This window comes from Podarcis raffonei, chromosome 13 (genome assembly GCF_027172205.1).
Source record: "Podarcis raffonei isolate rPodRaf1 chromosome 13, rPodRaf1.pri, whole genome shotgun sequence".
In the NCBI taxonomy this organism is placed as follows: domain Eukaryota; kingdom Metazoa; phylum Chordata; class Lepidosauria; order Squamata; family Lacertidae; genus Podarcis; species Podarcis raffonei.
The window spans coordinates 49,015,137-49,034,152 of record NC_070614.1 but is presented as its reverse complement, the minus strand read 5'-3'; the positions used below and the strand labels follow the sequence as shown (position 1 = coordinate 49,034,152).

General features: G+C 49.4%; 1 protein-coding gene across 15 annotated transcripts; it reads left to right on the top strand.

Annotated features, from left to right (window-relative positions):
• The first annotated feature begins 1,045 nt into the window (after positions 1-1,045).
• RBM23 (RNA binding motif protein 23) lies at positions 1,046-16,822 on the top strand. Of its 15 annotated transcripts, none has more exons than XM_053360788.1 (16): positions 1,046-1,212; positions 6,054-6,182; positions 6,298-6,378; positions 8,098-8,145; positions 8,274-8,344; positions 8,430-8,480; positions 9,001-9,180; positions 10,043-10,096; positions 11,000-11,117; positions 11,338-11,490; positions 11,949-12,086; positions 12,195-12,260; positions 12,345-12,552; positions 14,465-14,563; positions 15,213-15,297; positions 15,900-16,822. In XM_053360788.1, exons 2-16 carry the CDS (start codon positions 6,147-6,149, stop codon positions 15,901-15,903), a joined length of 1,392 nt encoding a protein of 463 aa, XP_053216763.1. In that variant the 5' UTR covers positions 1,046-1,212; positions 6,054-6,146; the 3' UTR covers positions 15,904-16,822. The 15 variants fall into 15 exon arrangements, with proteins under 15 accessions (XP_053216763.1, XP_053216765.1, XP_053216764.1 ...); XM_053360785.1 differs by having other exon boundaries at positions 1,047-1,208; positions 14,462-14,563; XM_053360784.1 differs by having other exon boundaries at positions 1,047-1,212; positions 14,462-14,563.
• Positions 16,823-19,016: the final 2,194 nt, after the last annotated feature.

Sequence of the window (19,016 nt, the reverse complement as noted above, 5' to 3'; positions counted from 1 at the left end):
ATTCAAAAACGCTTCAGCTCTTCCTTGCTGGGCAGGGTTGTGGACCCCCAAGCGCCAAAACTAGTTGCAAACCAGTTTAAATCCGATATGTGCTCTGACTGCAGGAGCAGCTTATATGAAGTACTGCTGCCCTTATCGTTTTATCTGATTTGGTGGTGTGCCCTTTGCCCCCAAAGGTGTTTAAAAGAAAATGGCTCTTTTGTGCTTGATGCAGGGTTCACGGGGAAGATAAGGGGGTGGCAAAATACGGCTCTTGGGTGTCCCGTTTTATATGCGTCCCCCCACTTTATATGGTTTAAAGGTGGAGCGAGAGGTGCCCCAGGGAAGGGGAGCCATCTTGGATCGGGCTGGGCGATGATTGGCTTCCACCGCAGCCCGTAGGACCGCGGGAGTCGTAGCAGGCCTGTGGTTCTGTTGCCATGGCAACTGCGCGGCACAGGCCCCCCTCCGTTCCATCTTTTTTCACAGGAGCTCAGCGGCTTTTGGCTTCTACCAGGAAAGAGGCCTTGCCGCCGCCGCGAAGCAGCCAATCAGGGATTCGCTTTCACCACGAAAGGCGAAAAGTGATTGGGTGCCGTTTCCTAAGCTTTTCATAAAATTAAATAGCTTAAGGAGCCCCCTCTCCTTCGAGGAATGACAGCCGATGCTGATTGTTATGGCGAACAATACACTTTATTTTTCCCCGCACTTTTACCCAATCAGACTTCGTCCTCACAGTTCCTCCGTCGTTTTGGCCAATCGGCTTTAAGTATATCCCGCCTTCGGCCCACCTCCGCCTCGCAACCATTGGTTCCACTAGGGGGCGGGGGCGAAAGGAAAACCTTGCCTCAAACGTTCCTGAGCCATTATCGAGTGAGCATTGAGATCACGGCTTGGAAGCCCGCCTTCGTGCCGTAGCCCGACCAATCGCCGTCTTGATTGTAATAACACCCCCCTCCCATTCCCCCGACCCTTCTTGCTCTTTTTCCTCCTCCTCCTCCACTCTTAGCCAATCAACAGCGCTAGAGTCCACGCGCATGCGCTTTGGGGCCTCCGCGAGGCGAAGGAGAAGGGAGGGGGGCGCTTCTGGAGGGAGAAGTGTTCGCCGCCATCTTAGCATCGCCGCTGCTGCTTGTTGCGGCCGCGTCTGAGAAGAGAGCGAAAGACTTTGGAGCTGACCCGGGCCAGAAAGAGACCTCTGGGGTCTAACGGCCAAAGGGGAGGGGGAGGTGGGTGAGTGACTTCGAGAAAGGCCTGAGGGGAGGGAGGGGGAAGAGCCCGGAGGCGCCGAACGGGCAGAAGTGGCGGCGGTGACGTCACGACCGCGGCGGTGACGTCAGCGGGAGGGGTTTCTAGGGCTCCCCGCCGTTCTGAAAAAGAGACGGGAGCGCGGGCCGAAGGGCCGCAGACGCCGCGAGAGGCAAAGGGCGGGGCTTTGGGGAGGGGGCGTGGCCTGGCCTTGGGTTGCCCTCCCGCTTTCCTTCCCACCCGCCTCCCGCATTGCGGGCGGGGGCAGGTGGTGGACGAAAGGCCAGGTAGGCGGTGCAGGGTCTCCTTCCGATGGGGGGGGGGAGTGGGTTTCCAGGCAGGTAACAAGATGGTGCCTCTGAGCCTAAAAGAGAGCGGGGGGGAGGGGTGCTAAACATGGCGGTAGGTGTGTTTTATATATGTATGTATGTATGCTCATCCTTATTAAATTTATATGCCGCCTTTCATCCAAGAATCGCAGGGCGGTTTGCAACATAAATGTTCAAGATGTATGTGGCTCATTTCCTACTTGCAGGCGGTGTTTGTTTTTGGAGTGGTGGTATAGCTTACTCCATTTTTAAAGAGAGTCAGGACTCGAGGAGGGCCACCCCCCTCGGGATAAGAAAGCTTAAGGCCACACTTTGGAGCGGGGGAGGTGTCTGTTGTGGTGTATCCATTGTACTTCGGTAAACGTGAAGACTTTGGTGGAAAAGTGGGTTGTGCATATTCATAGATATGGATGCTGTGAGGTTCTGATGTTGCAAGTACATGATTGCAGCCTATTGGGTTCCCTGTTAGACTGCAGGTCTAGTATAGACCTGTGTATCTTTCCTAAAAAGTAAACGCTGTTGTGTTCAGGTTAGCATGCGTGGTATTGCAGTCCCTGAAGCACAAGAAATGTTGTTTTTCTTGTGGTTTGCAGTCCCCTTGTTGCCAACCTCTTCAACTCTGAAGTATGGGTAACTTTGACAGTCGAGTTGAAGGCAGAACAGGTATTAAGTGATCTGTGGGAATCTACTATTTCAAAGTTCAGTAGATTATTTGGGGTAGGCAGGGAGTTGAAGAAGAGCCAGCAGGAGTGGAGTGCTGGAGTGGAGTTCTCTAGGGATATTATTTAGGGAAAAACTTTAGAACGTTGTGAACCATTCTTGTCTGTCTCTAGATTCCGCTAGATTGAAGTTTGGAAAGCTACTGAGTTATATTAGGAAAAGTCAAACTAAGGGTTTATTTAATGCTAGGGGTAAGCAATGTGGTGCTTTCCTCGTGTTGTTGGAATACAACACACCCATTAGTCAGGGGAGATGGGAATTGTAGTATAAGAACATTTGGAGACTACCCCTGAGAATATGGTGGCTTCTGTTCATTTCATTTCCTTAAATCCTCCTTTCAGGATAACGATTCTTCAAAGGCAACTTGCAAGAAGCATTCAACCACATATAATAATAATAATAATAATAATAATAATAATAATAATAATAGTAATAAACATCAGTGTCACAATTCTTCCCATCCAGCCATTGTTGGTAGTATTGCCCTATGGGAGAGTGAAGGAAGTGTAGCCAGAGTAGGCTCTGGGGTGGTTTTTGCCTGTCGGGAATCCTTCCCACAGAGCAGTTGGTGGTAGGTAGCCTTGTGGTGGAGAGGGAATAGTTCAGCTGGAGCAGGCTGTGAGTTGGTCTTCTGGAATACATGTATGAGCTCCATGACCAAAGTCTAGTAAACAAATGACAGAGTTGGTGTTGCATGTTTTGTTTGTTTTGGTATTAAAGAGGACTTGTCTTGTAGACATAGGGCACCTCACCTATATCTGACATGGACGGAATAGAACAGGGGTGGGGAGCTTGTGGCCGTCCAGATATTGCTGGACTACAACTCACATCACCTCTCACTTACTGGCCTTGTCAGTGGCTGATGGGAGTTGGAGTCCAACCAGTTCTGGAGGCCCAAAGGCTCCCCACTACCTTAGACTAGTGGGTGTCTGGAGCTACAGGTATGTATATCAAGCTGGTCATAGATTTCATGATGGAAAAGTTGCACACTGTAATAAAACCTGAGCAGTAATTAAAGGCTGGAATTAGGGAGAGTAGGGAGCAAGCAGGTTCTGCATAGTGAATACTTAAATTTGAGGCTTGACGATCTTCATAGATGTTTTATCATTTTGATGCTTTAGAGCAGCCTTTCTCAACCTTGGATCCCCAGATGTTTTTGCCTACAACTCCCATGATCCCTAGCTCACAGGACCAGTGGTCAGGGATGATGGGAGTTGTAGGCCAAAAACATCTGGGGATCCAAGGTTGAGAAGGGCTGCTTTAGGGCAGGCAAGGGTAGTCACTATTGGCGCCTTCCATGGGATGTTGGACTGCCAGCTCACATTGGGGGGGGGGGTTGTAGGCCAACAGCTTCTGGAGGGCACCAGATTGGCTGCTTCTGTTTTAGGGGATACAAAGATTTGAAAAGCCTGAGATCCAAGCGAGTTCTTTATCAGGGTGGTTTAGATCCTATGTTCTAGCCTCTCTCTGCTAGCTTTCTTTGGTGTGGTTAAATTCCTCATGATAGAAACATAATAGCTTCTACTGTACCATGAAGACTAGAGCTGGGCAACTCTGGATACTCCAGAAAACATCTGCAAGTGACTGGAAGAGCAGCTCCTCTGCATCTTTTGTCTGTTAACATAAGAAGCCCATGCATATTGTCACAACTGAATGCAGCTATACACCATGAGAGATCTTAACTAAGGTTGGACACATTCCAAATTCCAAGGAAACCCCAAGCTTAGGCAGATATCTGTATGTGAATATGCATGGTCTGTTGGGGGCACTTTTTAGGCTTCACCAGAATATTTAAGCTAAAAAAAACCAAGAAAGAACACCACCACCCAACCCAGAATAAAGGCTGTGTTTGGTAGCCTGTAGGAGTTATGGAGAGTTTTCTAGGCCATGCACGGCCATTGGGAATACTTCTGAAGTCCATTTTTAGCTTCTGAGTCTTCAGTAGACTGTGTGTCCTTTAAAAGCTGTCACTGTTGTAATAAAGCTTAGGCATTTATTGAGAGAAATGAAAAATTAATTGTACTGTATTATCTAGTGGATACTGTCACGTGATCTTTCTGCCTGAGTAAATCACTGGAAGGTGGGAAAATTTTGCTTCTGTATCCCAGTAAATGATCAGCTACTATTCTAGAGCAAGGTTCTCTTTTTCTATGGAAGAGTTAAAAGTCCAAAAAACTCCAGGGCAAAGGTGGGGAGAATTCTACAGCGGTGACAAAACTAATTGTTTGAACGAAACAACAAGGACTAGAAACTTTGAATCAACTTAAAATTTAAAACAATTTTGTGATAGTCTTTTCCCTGTTGGAAAGCTACATGAAGGTTCTTTCCTACATATATACTTTGGAATTTCAGAGGAAGCCCCTCATAAATTCTTGCATGTTTACAGACTGTGACTCACTATTCATGAGGTATTTGACAATACACAAACTACATGAATTCCATGCATCCCAAAGTTGCAGGTTTTTCTTAGCCTTAGGGTTACTGTCGGTTGTGTGAATCTCCTGTGGGTTACTCTTGGGGCAGTGGATCCTGCAACAGACAGAGCCAGATATGTTTTCCTCCTGTCAACAGAAGTTTGCAACAACCCAATCTACTTTGCTAACAGTGAAAGCGGCAAAGAGGAAGGGAACAGACTAGAGTTTCTGATCAAGCAGCTCTTCCTTCTTCTCTGAATGACTGGCTGGCTGTAGGAGAGAATAAGAGATGCCCACTTCTGGTTCTTGTTCTACTAGTGTTGGATTAGTGCCCCAGTGCTCAGATCCTTACACTCACAGTATATGTACAAAAGTGTGCAAGGTTTCTGCATGGTAACTTCCTAGCTCAGGTAGCTAGAGTAAACTTAGAAGAATATGGGAGTTTAAAAGGTTTGAAGAACAATGTTTTGGCAGTGTGGTGTGTGCCTAAAATTCAGTACTGCTACAATGGTATGACAAGAATCTTACCATTTTCGTGTAAAATCTGATGTTGCCTGTGAAGACTTCATGGCTATAGAGAAAACAGCAGCTCTCCTGTTTGCTAAAGACTTAACTGCTCCATCCTATGCAAAGTCCCATTGAAATAAGTGCAAGGCAGTTCAGAGTAGAGATATTTGGGATTATGAGGTGTTAGTACAGATCTCTGGTTTTCTAGAGTGAAAATACAGGTCCTCATGTACAAAGGTTGCCAATACACAGTCCCTCTATGTCCTTTCTCTGCTCCCCCTCTAAAAAAGTTATCGGTTTCTGGGCCCAAACTTAGATTTTATTAAAATATGTCACATAATAATTATTTCCCCACATCCACTCCTGCCCACCTCATTCTAAAGCAAAAATGCTGCAGCCAGTATTTTGCAGGTGTATCTGACAGGCACCCCTTTACCCAGATGGAGAAGTGGGGTGTGTTTATTTTTTACTCTCCTGGGGGGTGTTTTGCAGTGTGAGGTCTGTGGAAGGAGTGTGGAGTGCAGGTTCCCATGTGAAGGAGTTTACTGGGTGGATTGAGATCATTCTAGATTAGAAAAGGAGGTGGATTGAGATCATTCTAGATTAGAAAAGGAGGCAGGGGCAGGTTGCTAGAGGAGAGGGATCGTTTGCATGGGAGGTCGGCAGGCAACTTGAGATGCTCTTTCACGTTTGTCTTGGCATTCCAGAATCCCAGAGGTCACATGTTGGGCTCCAGTTGGTTTTACAGATCTGTAGATTCTAGAACTCTAGCGTATCCAAGCAACATGCACGGTCCTCCCTGCCCACCCCTGCGTAGCCCACTTCTCAATTTCACTCATGCCTCCATCTTCTCCAGGCTGTGATCGAATTCTTTGCCTGCTAGAAGCCCTTCTCCACTAGCAGCTCCTGTGTCTCGGGGTGGTGGGGAGCCCACCCGTTTGGGCCAGCCATGGATCCGGCGTTCCCCAATCCATCCCAGGACCCAGTGAGTACCCACCCTCACCCCCTTCTCTTGTTCTTCGGGAAGGTAGTGTTGTGGGGTTCCATTGCAGGGAACTCTGCGTTTAACCCTTCCCCCCTCTCTCTCTTCCTACTTGCAGAGCCAAGAGGACGGCATGGCCTCGGATGACTTTGATATCGTGATAGAGGCCATGTTGGAGGCCCCGTACAAGAAAGAGGAGGTAAGGAATGAGCTCTTGAAAGCAGCAGCAGCATCCCCAGCCTGTGAAAAAAGGGGTTCTTAGCCGTGCTGCCACGATTGCAGTGTGGTGCCTAATGCAGTCCCTTGTGTAGCTCCCTTCCCTGAGGGCCTCAACTTTGGTGTTTTTGTTTTTTTTAAAGTAATGTTTCTAGCTTACGTAGCTGCATTTTATTGTTTCCATTGTTAATGTAAGGCCACCAAAGAAATTGGTTATTGGCTTGCATATAGATGCAGGCCACTAAAGATGTGAAATCATGTGAATTCAGAGACAAGCTTATTGGATCAGGAGTTGCCAGTTGCTTGCCACAATTCAGTCACCATACTGCCTGGGGTCTAGAAAATAAAATAAAAACGTTCCTTCTCTTTCATAAGCCTTAGACCACTTGTCCTCTCCATCCCTGCCAAAGAGCACCCAAACTTTGCAGCAGAAAAGCACATTCCAAAGAAAGCTATGTGCATTTGTGTGACATGCTGTTTCCCCCCTGGCCTTTATTTGTTTAAGGTAGTTCTGGAATGCACTTCTTTAGAAGCAGCTCCCATTAGAAATCAGTGGGTGCGAATCTGGCCACGATTTTGGCCGTGGTGACGTTTATCTCTTCTTAAGCATTGGTTGCATGTGGCACTTCGCCCCACCTGCTGTTGTGACCAGAACAACAGCATCCCATGCAGAGCCTTGGCTCATGCAGTTATTAGCTCGAAAACAACAAATTCTGTGTTAATTAAATCAAGGAATTTTGTTGTTGATGATTCCGACTGCAGGTCCCCGGTCCCGGTCCCCCCCTGGAAACTGAATGCTTGCCAGGTAAATGTTCCTGGAGTGGGTTTTGGCAAAAGGAGAGAACTCAGTTTAATATCACTGGTATTTTGGGTAGGCTAAACAGTGGGTGAAACATTTTTTTTCTTTACAGTAGAAGTTGGGGTTCTCAGGGAAGCAAATCCTGCACCAGTTTCAAAGTGGGTGTAAGGCAAGCAGATCTGACCCTTCTTTAAGCAGAGGGAAACCCCCTTGAAAGTTGAGTTGCTGAAGATCAACTACTTGCAACAATTCTGCGTTGAACAGTATATTGTGTTTTTTTTAAAGGAAACAATTCCTGGTAGTAGAATGATGGTCAGGGGGAGTTTTGGTACATGCCAGATATGAAAAGCTAATAATTCTAACTTTCCTAATGAAAACTCTTTGGTTTTCAAACTTCAAAGGTGGCTTATCTCCCTGCCAAAGAGCCCTGGAGGTCCCCCTCCCAGCATTTGGTGGGGGACAGGCCTATATTGGGGTGCATGTGTGTGTTTTGCTCTTATGTCCCAGTCTGCTGAGGCAGCTTAAGTACTCAGTTGTTCTTGCAGCTGTGCTCCTAATTTTTACAAAAGACAAAACGTTAAAAGCGTAGTATCTTAAAGCAGCTGCACCCTCCAAGGAGCGGGAGGGTGCAGCTGCTTTAATTGTAAGTGTTGGGGTTCTGGGTCCCCCCTCCCATGCCTCGTATAATTAATGAGCTTGGACGTACTGCCAGTGATTCTCCCAGGTCCCTCAGATGTGCTGCTCTGTGCTAGACATATGGGAAGAAACGTGTTTTGGGTTGCTGTTGTTTTCTTGGTTTGAGTGGGGTGAGGAATGGTGGAGAGTGTGTGTGTATGCCCCCCTCTCCCTGTGTGTCTCAGTGACCCTTCCCTGCTGGGCCCATCCCTCCTGTGTTTGCTCCAGGCCCAGCCAGGACCCTCAAAGCCACCAGCTGATCCCCCCACAGCACAGGTAATGTATGAAAGCGGTCGGGAGCAGCTGGGGGGTGGGCAGAGTGGGGCTGGGCTTCAAGGCATGCGAGGGAGGAGCAGGGACTGCATATTACCCCCCTCTCTTCTGTCTTCTGACCCTTTTTCCAGCCGCCTCAGGAGGAGCAAGCAAAGGACGCAAAGAAAGAAAGCGCCCCCAGCAGCAGCGGGGAAAGCAGCAGGTGAGTTGGTCTGCTTCCTCTGGCGTTTCCTTCTCCCCTCCCTCTTTCCTGCGCATCTCTCACCTTCCTTCCTTCCCGATTGCAGCAAAAAGAAGAGGAGCAAGAGTCGTAGCAGGAGCCGTGACCACAGACATAGGTAGGTAGGGATGGGCTCCAACGAGCACAGAGAGAGGATTGAGCAGTGAGCAAGGAGCTGTGTGGGTTGCTAGTCTAGGACCCCCGCTTGCCATGGTTGGCAAACATGTAGCTGTCAGGAGCTTATTATCCAGGGAGAGCGAGAGGGGGAGCACTTCCCTTTGCATGCTCCAGAGAGATTGGAGGATTTTGGCCAGGATGGTTGGATTTTAGCTGCATGCATGCATTTCAGCCAGTATCTTTGGGCAGATCCACGCCATGCATTTAAAGTGCATTCCACAAACTTCCCCCGCAGACTTTCCGGGGGAAGGGTCCTGGCAATTGTAGCACCGGGGGGTGCGACTGCAGTTCCCAGGATTCTGAACGTACTTTAAATGTGTCGTGCACCGTGGGGTGAAAGGAGGGCCTGGTATCACCCAGCACGTTTAGTTCCCTGTCCTGCGGTAGGAGGCGCAACGAGGGCAGTTTGGGGGAGGCTGCCATGCTTCATAATCCTTTCTCATTCTTCAAACCTCTTCTAGCCGCAGTCGGGACCGAGACCGCCACCGCAGGCGCAGCCGCAGCAGAGATCGCCGTAGCCGCCACCGGAGCAGAAGCCGCCACCGGAGCCGCAGCCGGGACCGCAGGCGGGGCAGCCGGTCTCGCAGCAGAGAGCGCCGGCGGGACGAGAGAGTGCGCTACCGGAGCCCCCCACCCCCTGGGTAAGGGACACTGCCACAGTCCTGTCACAAAAGCCCCGGGTGATCAAATGTTTAATGCAAAGAGAGGAAATAATTCGTCTTAGCTGTGTCAGCAACAGGGATGGCTCGAGAGGCTGAGTTAATGCCTGTCTTGTAGCAATGGACCATGTCCCTCTGAGCTTCTCCCTCAGTCTCCTTTCCATGTCTCTCGAATCCTCTGCTCTGCCATAGCAGCGTCTCCATGAAATGGTTTGAAGCTTTCTCCACCCATTGCATATCCCAGAAACACCCCCCCCCATTTTATTTAATGCACAAATCTCCCTTTTTAAAAATGAATTTCAGACTGGATGCCTAACGTAGCGGACAATATGCAAACAATGCAAATGTATTGTACAATGCAAATGAAATGCACAGTAATCAATGTACATAACAACCTTTGGCCTTCCAGGTGTTTGCTTAACCACAACCTGGATGAACCTTGACCCTTTGTTGTTATTGCTGGGGCTGCGGAGGGTTGTAGTTCAGCAGCATCCGGGTGGCCAAAGGTTCCCCACAGTGGCTAGACAATCTGTATATAAACAGTATAGGATTCCTACTTCCTATCTGAACCCTGCCCTGGAAGGTGTTTCAGGTGAAAGAGCTAAGAAGGAAGCAGCAGTATTGGGGTGTGGGTAATATATGGCAGCAGATAGTAGCAGTGGTACTGAGCATCTCCCTTGATAGCCAGGCTGTCACTTGCCTAGGGATGTTTTCTCTTGGCTTTGATCTCAAGCAAATGAGAAAGGACTTGGTAGTTGGTGTATTTTGACAGTGGTTGCTCTGTTTGTGCTCTCGTGGTTGAACTAGGCTATCTTGCATTGTGTCCCATTCCCTTTCCTTGCAGGCGTCGGTTTGGGCACAGTAAGAGTCCCTTGTACAGAGAGAAAAGCCCCCTCCGGTGAGTGTTTGTGACTGGGGAGGGCTTGGTGGTGGTGATTCTTGGGCCATAATAGTAATAATAATGATAATTTATTTTTTTATATGCCGCCAATCTGACTGGGTTGCCCCAGCCACTCTGGACACCTTACAGCAAAATATAAAAACACAACAAAACATCAGATGTTAAAAACTTCCCTATACAGATGTCTTCTAAAAGTAAAAAAGTTGTTTATCTCTTTGACATCTGATGGGAGGGGAGTCCATAGGATGGGCACCACTACCAAGAGGGCGCTCTGCCTGGTTCCCTGTAACCTCACTTCCGCCAGTAGGCCCTCAGTGCTGGATCTCAAGTGTTCAGGCTGAACAATGGGATGGAGATGTTCCTTTAGGTATACAGGGCTGAGGCCATTTAAGGCTTTGAAGGTCTGCACCAACACTTTGAATTGGGCTTGGGAATGTACTGGGAGCCAATGTAGATCCTTTAGGGCCGGTGTTATATGGTCCCGGTGGCCACTTGCAGTGACCAGTCTAGCTGCTACATTCTGGATTAGTTGTAGTTTCTGAGTCACCTTCGAAGGTAGCCCCATGTAGAGCGTGTTGCAGTAGTCAAAGTGGGAGATAACCAGAGCACGCACCACTCTGGCAAAACAGGGCACAGGCAGGTAGGGTCTCAGCCAGTGTACCAGATGGAGCTGGTAGACAGTTGCCTTGCATGCAGAATTAACCTGCACCTCCGTGGACAACTGTGAGTCCAAAATGACCCCCAGGCTGTGCACCTGGTCCTCCAGGGGCACAGTTACCCCGTTCAGGACCAGGGAGTCCCCCACATCTGCCCACCCTTGTCCCCCAGAACCAAGAAGGCTTGTTGAGTTCCTCCTCCCAGGTTTGAACCTCCTTGGCAACTTCTGCTTTTCTCCCACAGGGAGCCCTTGGGCAGCTTGAGCCCAGAGGAGCGTGATGCCCGCACTGTCTTCTGCATGCAGCTGGCTGCCCGCATTCGCCCACGTGACCTTGAGGACTTTTTCTCCGCTGTCGGCAAGGTTGGCCATTTCCCCTCCCTCCCTCCATTGGGCTTTGACATCTGCTTATTTCCCCTCCCCCCTTCAAGTGCAGTCTTGAAACCCACAGTTCCCTCTGTGTTCTGCATGGTACCCAGTGATCTCAACCAGAAACGCCTCTTTAGTCGTCCTCAGCTGCACTTCTATGGGCTTCCTGCAGCCGTTCCGTCTCTCACTTGCCTCCCCTTGTACCTCCGAGCAGGTGCGCGATGTGCGGATCATCTCTGACCGAAACTCCCGCCGCTCCAAGGGCATCGCCTACGTGGAGTTCTGTGAGATCCAGTCAGTACCGTTGGCCATTGGGCTGACAGGGCAGCGCCTTCTCGGGGTGCCCATCATTGTCCAGGCCTCCCAGGTGCGAGACACATTTGAGGTGGGAGGGGGCGGGTAAAGAAACTTAGTATGCGTGGCCCGAGAAAGAGAAGGAAGGGTGTGGATTGGGGTAGGTGTGTGTGACCCAGTGAACACGTTAATGGCAGAAAATGGAGCTAGAGATGATGCGGAGAGGTAAAGCAAAAGAGGAACTGGCAGGGTTGGGTTTTTAAGGAAAGGGCTGGAAGTTCTTAAAGCCCAAGCCCAGAGTTAGTAAGATACTCCTTTGGGCATGTTTGTGCAAAGGCCAGGGGATGAGGAGCTGCTTACAGTTGTGTAAGACTCATACCCGGCTCTCAACCTTTTAACACTTTTACTGTTTTTAATATTGCGAGCCATCTTGTGGGAACAAATGTTTGGAAAAAACATTTGGTTTTTTTAAAAAATAATGCCTATTGCTTGCGGCTGTTTCTAATCCTGCCTGGTTTTCCCTGGCCTTAGGCAGAGAAGAACCGGCTGGCAGCCATGGCTAACAACCTTCAGAAAGGCAGTGGGGGGCCCATGCGGCTCTACGTTGGCTCCCTCCACTGCAACATCACCAAAGAGATGCTGCGCGGGATCTTTGAGCCCTTTGGCAAGGTAGGAGGCCATAACTGGGGTGAGGTGGGAGGGCTGGAGGAGCGAGTGGGCGGAGTGTGGTGGGGGCTCACGGAGTTCTGATTTGTGGCTTTTTCGTCCTGCGTGCAGATTGACAGCATTGTTCTGATGCGTGACCAGGATACTGGGCAGTCCAAGGGCTATGGCTTCATCACGGTATGTATCTCTTCTCACCTGGCTTTGCAGGTGGGTGGGGAGCCTCAGGTACTTCCCTTTTAAAGCACTTTCTCCCCCTGTCAGTTTGCAGAGGCTGAGTGTGCCCGGCGTGCCCTGGAGCAGCTGAATGGTTTCGAGCTGGCCGGCCGACCCATGCGGGTGGGGCAGGTCACTGAGCGGCTGGACGGCACCACCGACATCACCTTCCCGGATGGCGATGAGCCCGAGCGGTCGGCCCTTAATCTCAGCACCACTGGCTCCCAGCTCCAGCTCATGGCCAAACTGGCAGAAGGTGAGTTTCCTGGTAGGAATTGAGCAACGAGGAAACTGGGAGAGATTTCTTCACATGAGTCATGGAAACAAACTGATTTGTTTATTAAGAAGTGATAATGCCATGCAGGGAGCAATAAAAGCAATATTAACAAGAAGATGGATGTCTGGAGAGCAGCAGTCTTTAAAAGCTTGGCACTACAATTGAGGGTCTTGATCTGATGGGAAGTAAATTTTATGGAAGGGAACGGGTACCACCAGGAAGGCACCTGCTTCTAGTAGACATCTGCCTAGCTTGCCTCTAGGGGTGTACCTTGCAAATAGGACCTCATCTCTAGATCTCTGTTTTCAAGGGATTGTACAGTAGAAGACGGTCCTTCAGATATCCCCTTCCCAGGCCATTTTGAACTCTCTTTAACTGGGAACACACCAAAATCAAGTAGTTGGGCAATACTCAGGACCGCAATAGCTCAAGGACTGCCTCTCCATATATGAACCTGGACCCTGCAATCACCATCTGAGGCCCTTTGTGTGCCTCTTCCACAAGAGGTCCAGAGGGTGGCAACACACAAGTGGGCCTTTCTTCAGTGGTTCCCCACTTATGGAACACTTTCCCCAGGGAGGCTCGCCTGGCAGATTCATTGCAAATCTTTAGGTGCCAGATCAAAAAGGTTCCTCTTCTATTGGCCTTTGGCTAATTTAATTGCGCAGGCAGGGAATGTATTGTTTTTGTTTGGAGTTACCTTATATATTTTTGTGTTTTTATATTGCGAACTGCCCTCTGATCTTTGGATGAAGGGTGGTATAGAAAATTTAATAGTAGTAATAATAATAATAGTAATAGTATTACGACCAACTGAAATGCCACAAAACATTGAGCAACCTTCCAAGTTCTCCAGAACTCTTTATGAAGCTGAAAGTTCTGCAAACCCAGGGGTGGGTGAAGGTGGCGTGGAGGGATGAGGAAATCACAATACTCCAGCCTCTCTTCTATACTTTCGTTATTAACAGTTATGGTAATGGGCAAGGAGAAGAAGAAGGTTGCCCCCTAGTTCAGGTTTAGAGAACTTCAGCCCCACCCACACCTGCTGGCTAATTACACCTTTTCTTGCATTGGTTCTATTAGAGGGGATGGAATAAATCTGTATCCCTTCCTCCGTCTGTGTCAGCTCCTCCTAAATTAGAACCCTTCGATGTACTTCATTTTCTGTTCTCATGGAGAAAAGAGTTAGTGTGGCAGAAGCAGGAACACTGTGCCTCCCTTTGGCTGCAGATTAGGTCTGCTTCCCTTCTTCCCCAGGCCCCTCTGTTCAACATGACAGGAGTCTTGCTTCTTACAGAGGTCAGTGCTCTCTGCTATGATCTCCAGGTAGCCTGCCTCATAAGATTGCAAGGATAAATTATTAGAGGGTGCTGTCCTCTCTGGGCCTTTGTGATATGCTGGGAAGGAAATCAGAATAATATTAAGGGGAAGAGGAGACACTAAGAGGACAGTTGCGGTTCCTGCAGAATTGTCCGAAATGATTACAGTTGACCATTTTGTGGGAAGGAGAGCAAAAAAAACTTCATTGGATTCATCATAACAGCTTTCACTATTTTTGAGCATTTAGTCATACTAAAAGAGAGATCCCCTTGGAATTCTTCAGTTGCTTCGGAGAGTTTTTGTGGCCATCTGCACTTGAGGGGTGGAGATTTGTGGGGAGCTTCTGTGCACCGAAAAGTGCCTATCACTAACCTCAGACTGGGATTTGGGGGAGTGCAGGGGAAACTTTTGAAAGGGTCCTCATTCACGTCCCAATATACTTGTGGCTCAGGCAGCAGCCTAGGGCAAAGAGTTGTTAAATCACTTAACGCCTTCTGCTAAGGAAATGCTTGTTGGATGAAAAGGTGTCTGTGGCTGAGTCTCCCCTTTGGGGCTTCTCCCCTCTCAGCAGGTTCTGGGATCCCCTTGTCAACTACAGCCGCTGCTCAGGCGGCCCTGCAGCTCAACGGAGCGATACCCCTGGGAGCACTGAACCCAGCTGCCCTGACAGGTAAGGTGGGAAATGGGTGTGATCCATTGGATGGGCTTTTTTGGGGGTGGGGTGTGTGTGACCCTGATGAGAACCTTGAGGGACATGAGGTCCAGCCACAATCTTTAATAAAGCATCTTTAGCAAGGAGACAGATCCCTGACCGTTGTTGTACACTCTTGGGAATTGTGTATGGAGATACCTCTTTATACTGAGCCAGTCATCAGCCCCATTTTCTGCTCTGACTCGCAGCAGTTCTCCACAGTCTTGGGGATAGGTCCTTTCTACCTCTGCTGCATGAGCTTCTCTAAACTGGAGGTGCTGCAGATTACGGAAATACGGGTCACTCTGCGTTCAAGGCATGCATTCTGCTATTCTCCAGTGGATGAAGCTTTCCTAACCTGGTGCTCTTCAGATCTTGTTGAACCATAATCTCCCATCACCGCTTAATATTGACGATGCTGTCTGGGGCTGATGGGAATTTGTAGCCCAACCTCTTGAGGGCACCCAGTAGGGGAAGGCTACCCTGGCCATAATCCAACCAGACGTTTGCCCAGCCTGCTTACAGAGGTCTCTGCTAAGAAGCTTGCATAGCACCCTAAGGCATGAACCTGTTTTACCCACTGTCTTGTTTGGGAATCTCTTAATGTTTTCCTCTTCTCCACTTCTAGCTCTCAGCCCAGCACTGAACCTGGCTTCACAGACATTGGCTTCCCAGTGCTTCCAGCTTTCGGGCCTCTTCACTCCCCAGACAATGTGAGTGGCTGAATCACAGAGACGGGTGGGGCAAGGGTTGTGTACTATGTGCCGGGAAATACAATGGTGCCTGTTTCATTTCCCTCAGCCAGATTGGGCTGATACTCTCTTAAATTGGTGTGTGGAAATGGAGTCGTCATGGCCTAGTGTTCTCCCGCATTCCCAGAATGCACTGCCAGGCTGTTCCCTTCCTGCCTTATCCCTGAATCCCCCTCACTTCTAAACTTGCTACTCACAGATGCCAGGAATGGCCATCAATGTTCTGACAGTTCTCCTCAGGATATACTGTTTTCACATCAAACAACTTCAGTGTGATTTTTCTGAGCTGCAGTATTTTGGCATGAAACCTATGTGGCGAAGTGGGGTGGAAAGAGAGAGGTGGTTTGCCAGAAATGGTTTTCCAGCCTTTTTTCCTTTGTCTGCAACCTTGTGGCTCAGAAAATTCTACTTTTAGAAACAAACACACAAAGGCCTCATCTGCCCTCAGTATTTTATGTTGGTTATCATGCGCTTGCATGAAATCTGTGCAATTGGATTCTGGACGGAGAGGGATTATACTGTACCTTCCTAATCCTTGTACGTGTCTCTCTCTCTCTCCCCAGGTAACTCAACCCGGTTCCCCCCCTGCCCTCCCTCTCCCACGGAGCCAGGAGGGGAATGATCATCTCCACATCATCACCACATCACCGCCCTCATTGAATGCAAGGCAGAGCGGGATGGACTCTGAAGGAACACCCCCTCCTCCTCGGGGCCCCTTCTCAATGCGAACTGATTTTACTCCGATTCCCTTCCCACCAGGAGCCTGGGGGTGGGAGGGGGTTGGTGTTCTTCCCCTTGATTCTGGAATCATAATCGGATGCGGGGGGGGGGGCTGCGTTAAATCCCCTGCATGGGACCCTCAGGAGGACCAGGGACCCGTTTCCCCCACAGACGTGGGCTCTCAGCATCTCTTCTTGTTTTTTGCTGCCTCCTGGCAGAGGCCCTGCGGGGCTTGCAGCGCCAGGGTGTACATTTGCCATTCCTCTTTCCCACCCTCTGCTCTCCAGTGGTGTGTTGTGGGTATTTGCTGGACGGCTTCATGAATTGAGCTCATTGCAGATGGGTGTGCACGTGTGTCTTGTACATAGCAGAGAGGGAGGAAATGGGGAGAGTCGAGAACCAGCATTTGGGTGGGAGGCCTGGCCCCGAGGGGATATCCCCCCCCTCCTTCCCAAGCAGTGTTTTGTAATCCCCTCTCAATCTCTCTTGAGGTTGCCTATAGTGTGGGGATGTCGTCCCGTTCCTCCCTTTCCTTTCCTTTCCCTCACCCCTCCTTTTTCTTGGGTCTGTATCCTCTTCTTGATGTTCCCATTTTCTGCCGCACCTTCCCTCAAACGAGTCCCTTGGATCACATCTTTCCCCTTCCCCCTCCATCCCCAAATTTGAAGGTGTATTTTGGTTTTCTTTTTATCTGTCTCTTTTAATTTTTTTTCTCTTTTTTTCTCTTTTTTGCTTATAAATGAATAATAAAAAGTCACCAAATGTAGCTAGGTGTGTTTTTCATTTTGCGGCAGTGAAAGGGCAGCAAGAGGTGAGGTTGCTTCTACTCCTGGAATTGAGGGGTGATGCACACCTGCAGGTTGAGGCTGAAATATGGGGATGAAAGTATAATTGGGAGGGTCTGTCAGGTTAAGACTGTTGGAGAGACAAGGAGGATGCTGTGGTTCTGAGTCTAGATAAATGTTTCCAAACCGTCTGGGGACAGATGCACACTTCAGTCATGTACACCAAATTAAGTCAGAACTGAAACATCCTCAAAGCTACCCAAGCATTTCTCCATCAGGAGTGATTGACGGGTCCACTCACACCTCATGCCAGAGAATTGGCAAAATTGCCATGCCTGGCAGAGTTGATGAGTGGAAGGCCCCAAGGCCAGAGGAGGAAGTCCAGGGCAGCCCTGGACTAGGGGTGGCCAGCCTTTCAGGCTTGCTGGATCAACTTTTGTTTCCTCAAAATGAGAGCCAGGTCCGAAAGCTATAAAATTAGAATTAAAGAGTAAGAAGGTGCCTCAACAGCCTTGAAATTTATTTTCTGCCCCAGAATTTGCACACACACAAAGTCCACAGTTTGTCAGCTTATTTGGCAGCCTGATGTAGGCAGAAGAAGTCACGTTTTTGTTGCTCTTGTCAAATAACTGGGAGTCTGAAACCTTGTTGGTCCCGACAGCTGATCTTGAGATCTACCATTAGATCTTTATCCGCTTTCCCCTGCTGTCGACTTGCCAGGAGCCTTTGGCTTTTAACTTGTTTATGGCACATCACCAGTCTTCCCATGGCTCCCTGTTCAGGAATGACTGATTTGAGAAAGAGAGGGACTGTTTTCCACCGACGCTCTGGGCAGGATGCCTTGCTTGAACGGTGCAAGTCAACATCCGCGGTTAGGCTGCCTGGGTGTCCCTGGGCCAGATTCAGCCCACTCGCCATCACTCATCCCTACACACCCTCCTTGTGACTCAAAGGGGTCTTTTGATCCTGGCTGGCCCACCTAAGCTTGCCTCCTGGTGGGAAACAGCTAAGATCCATGGGCTACCCCACCCCACAGGATTTCCTGCAGCTTTTATTCCCAGGGGGTTCCTCGAGTGTGCGTGATCCTCTTGCCCGGCAGAGAGAGTGGTTAGCGTAGAGAAAACGGCTGTTCACAGCGCATGTTTCCCTGAGCTGCCACCTTGTCTTATTTTCTGATTCTCTCCTCTTGTTCTCTTCGCCGTGTTTAGAGAGTTGTGAAATACAAGGCATATGTTGGTAATTGGGTCAAACGTTCACTGCTTGGGTGAGTGCAGATGTACATGCATTGATGCGCTTCGGGGGTTTTTTTTGCTCCTGGTCTTGCAGGAAGATGGCCAGAGCCTGTTCACGGCACCACATTAAGTTGCTCAGCTGTGGCTGTTGTTTGTCGCTTGAAAGCCACAGGATCCAGCTGGTGTGGGAGCGGAGGAGCAACCCTCCAGCTCCCTTCTCCATCCTTGTGACAGAAATGTGTGACTTGTAGGGTGTGAGATTATTATTTTTCCCCACCCCCATGCTGGTTTTGCTCATGGATATCTTGGCAGATCTTTTTCTTCCTTTGGAGATGGAGGGCGTGCACACACCCCAGGAGTAAATTATGTGACCCATTCTTCTGCTGCTTCCTGCTCACGACTTCTCGGTTGCCTGCTCCTGACTCCCAGGTGCTGCTTTGCTCGGAGCTGCAGATGGCTCTGAATGTACTGCGAAATCTGTCGGCAAATTCAGCATTCCCCCCCCCCCCAGCCTCCTGCAACCTCTAGCTATGCACCTGCATGGCCTCCCCTAGGGACACGGAGAGTGATGATCCATAAATAACTTTAACCTCTTTCTCCCGTTTCCCAAATGGCGTTCCTTTCCCCTAATTACAAGCCTGGGTTCATCTGTGGGGACCCCAGATCTTCCACCGCCTGCCTGCCCCCCCAAGCCCCTTGTCCTTGATTTCGGTTGCAGAAGACTAGGGTGGCAGTCTGGCTGCCAGCTTGCTCAATCGATGATCATCGCTATGGCAATGGGAAACATTTTGTCTCCATGGCAACCACCCAGCTGTGGACCCATAAGGGTGTTTCCATGGTGAAGAGATGCACATCTTCCCATCCCCCCCCCTTTTCTTGCTCATCCAATTTCTGAATACTTGAGCCATGGAAAGGGAAGGAAGGGGGGAGGGGAAGACATTTT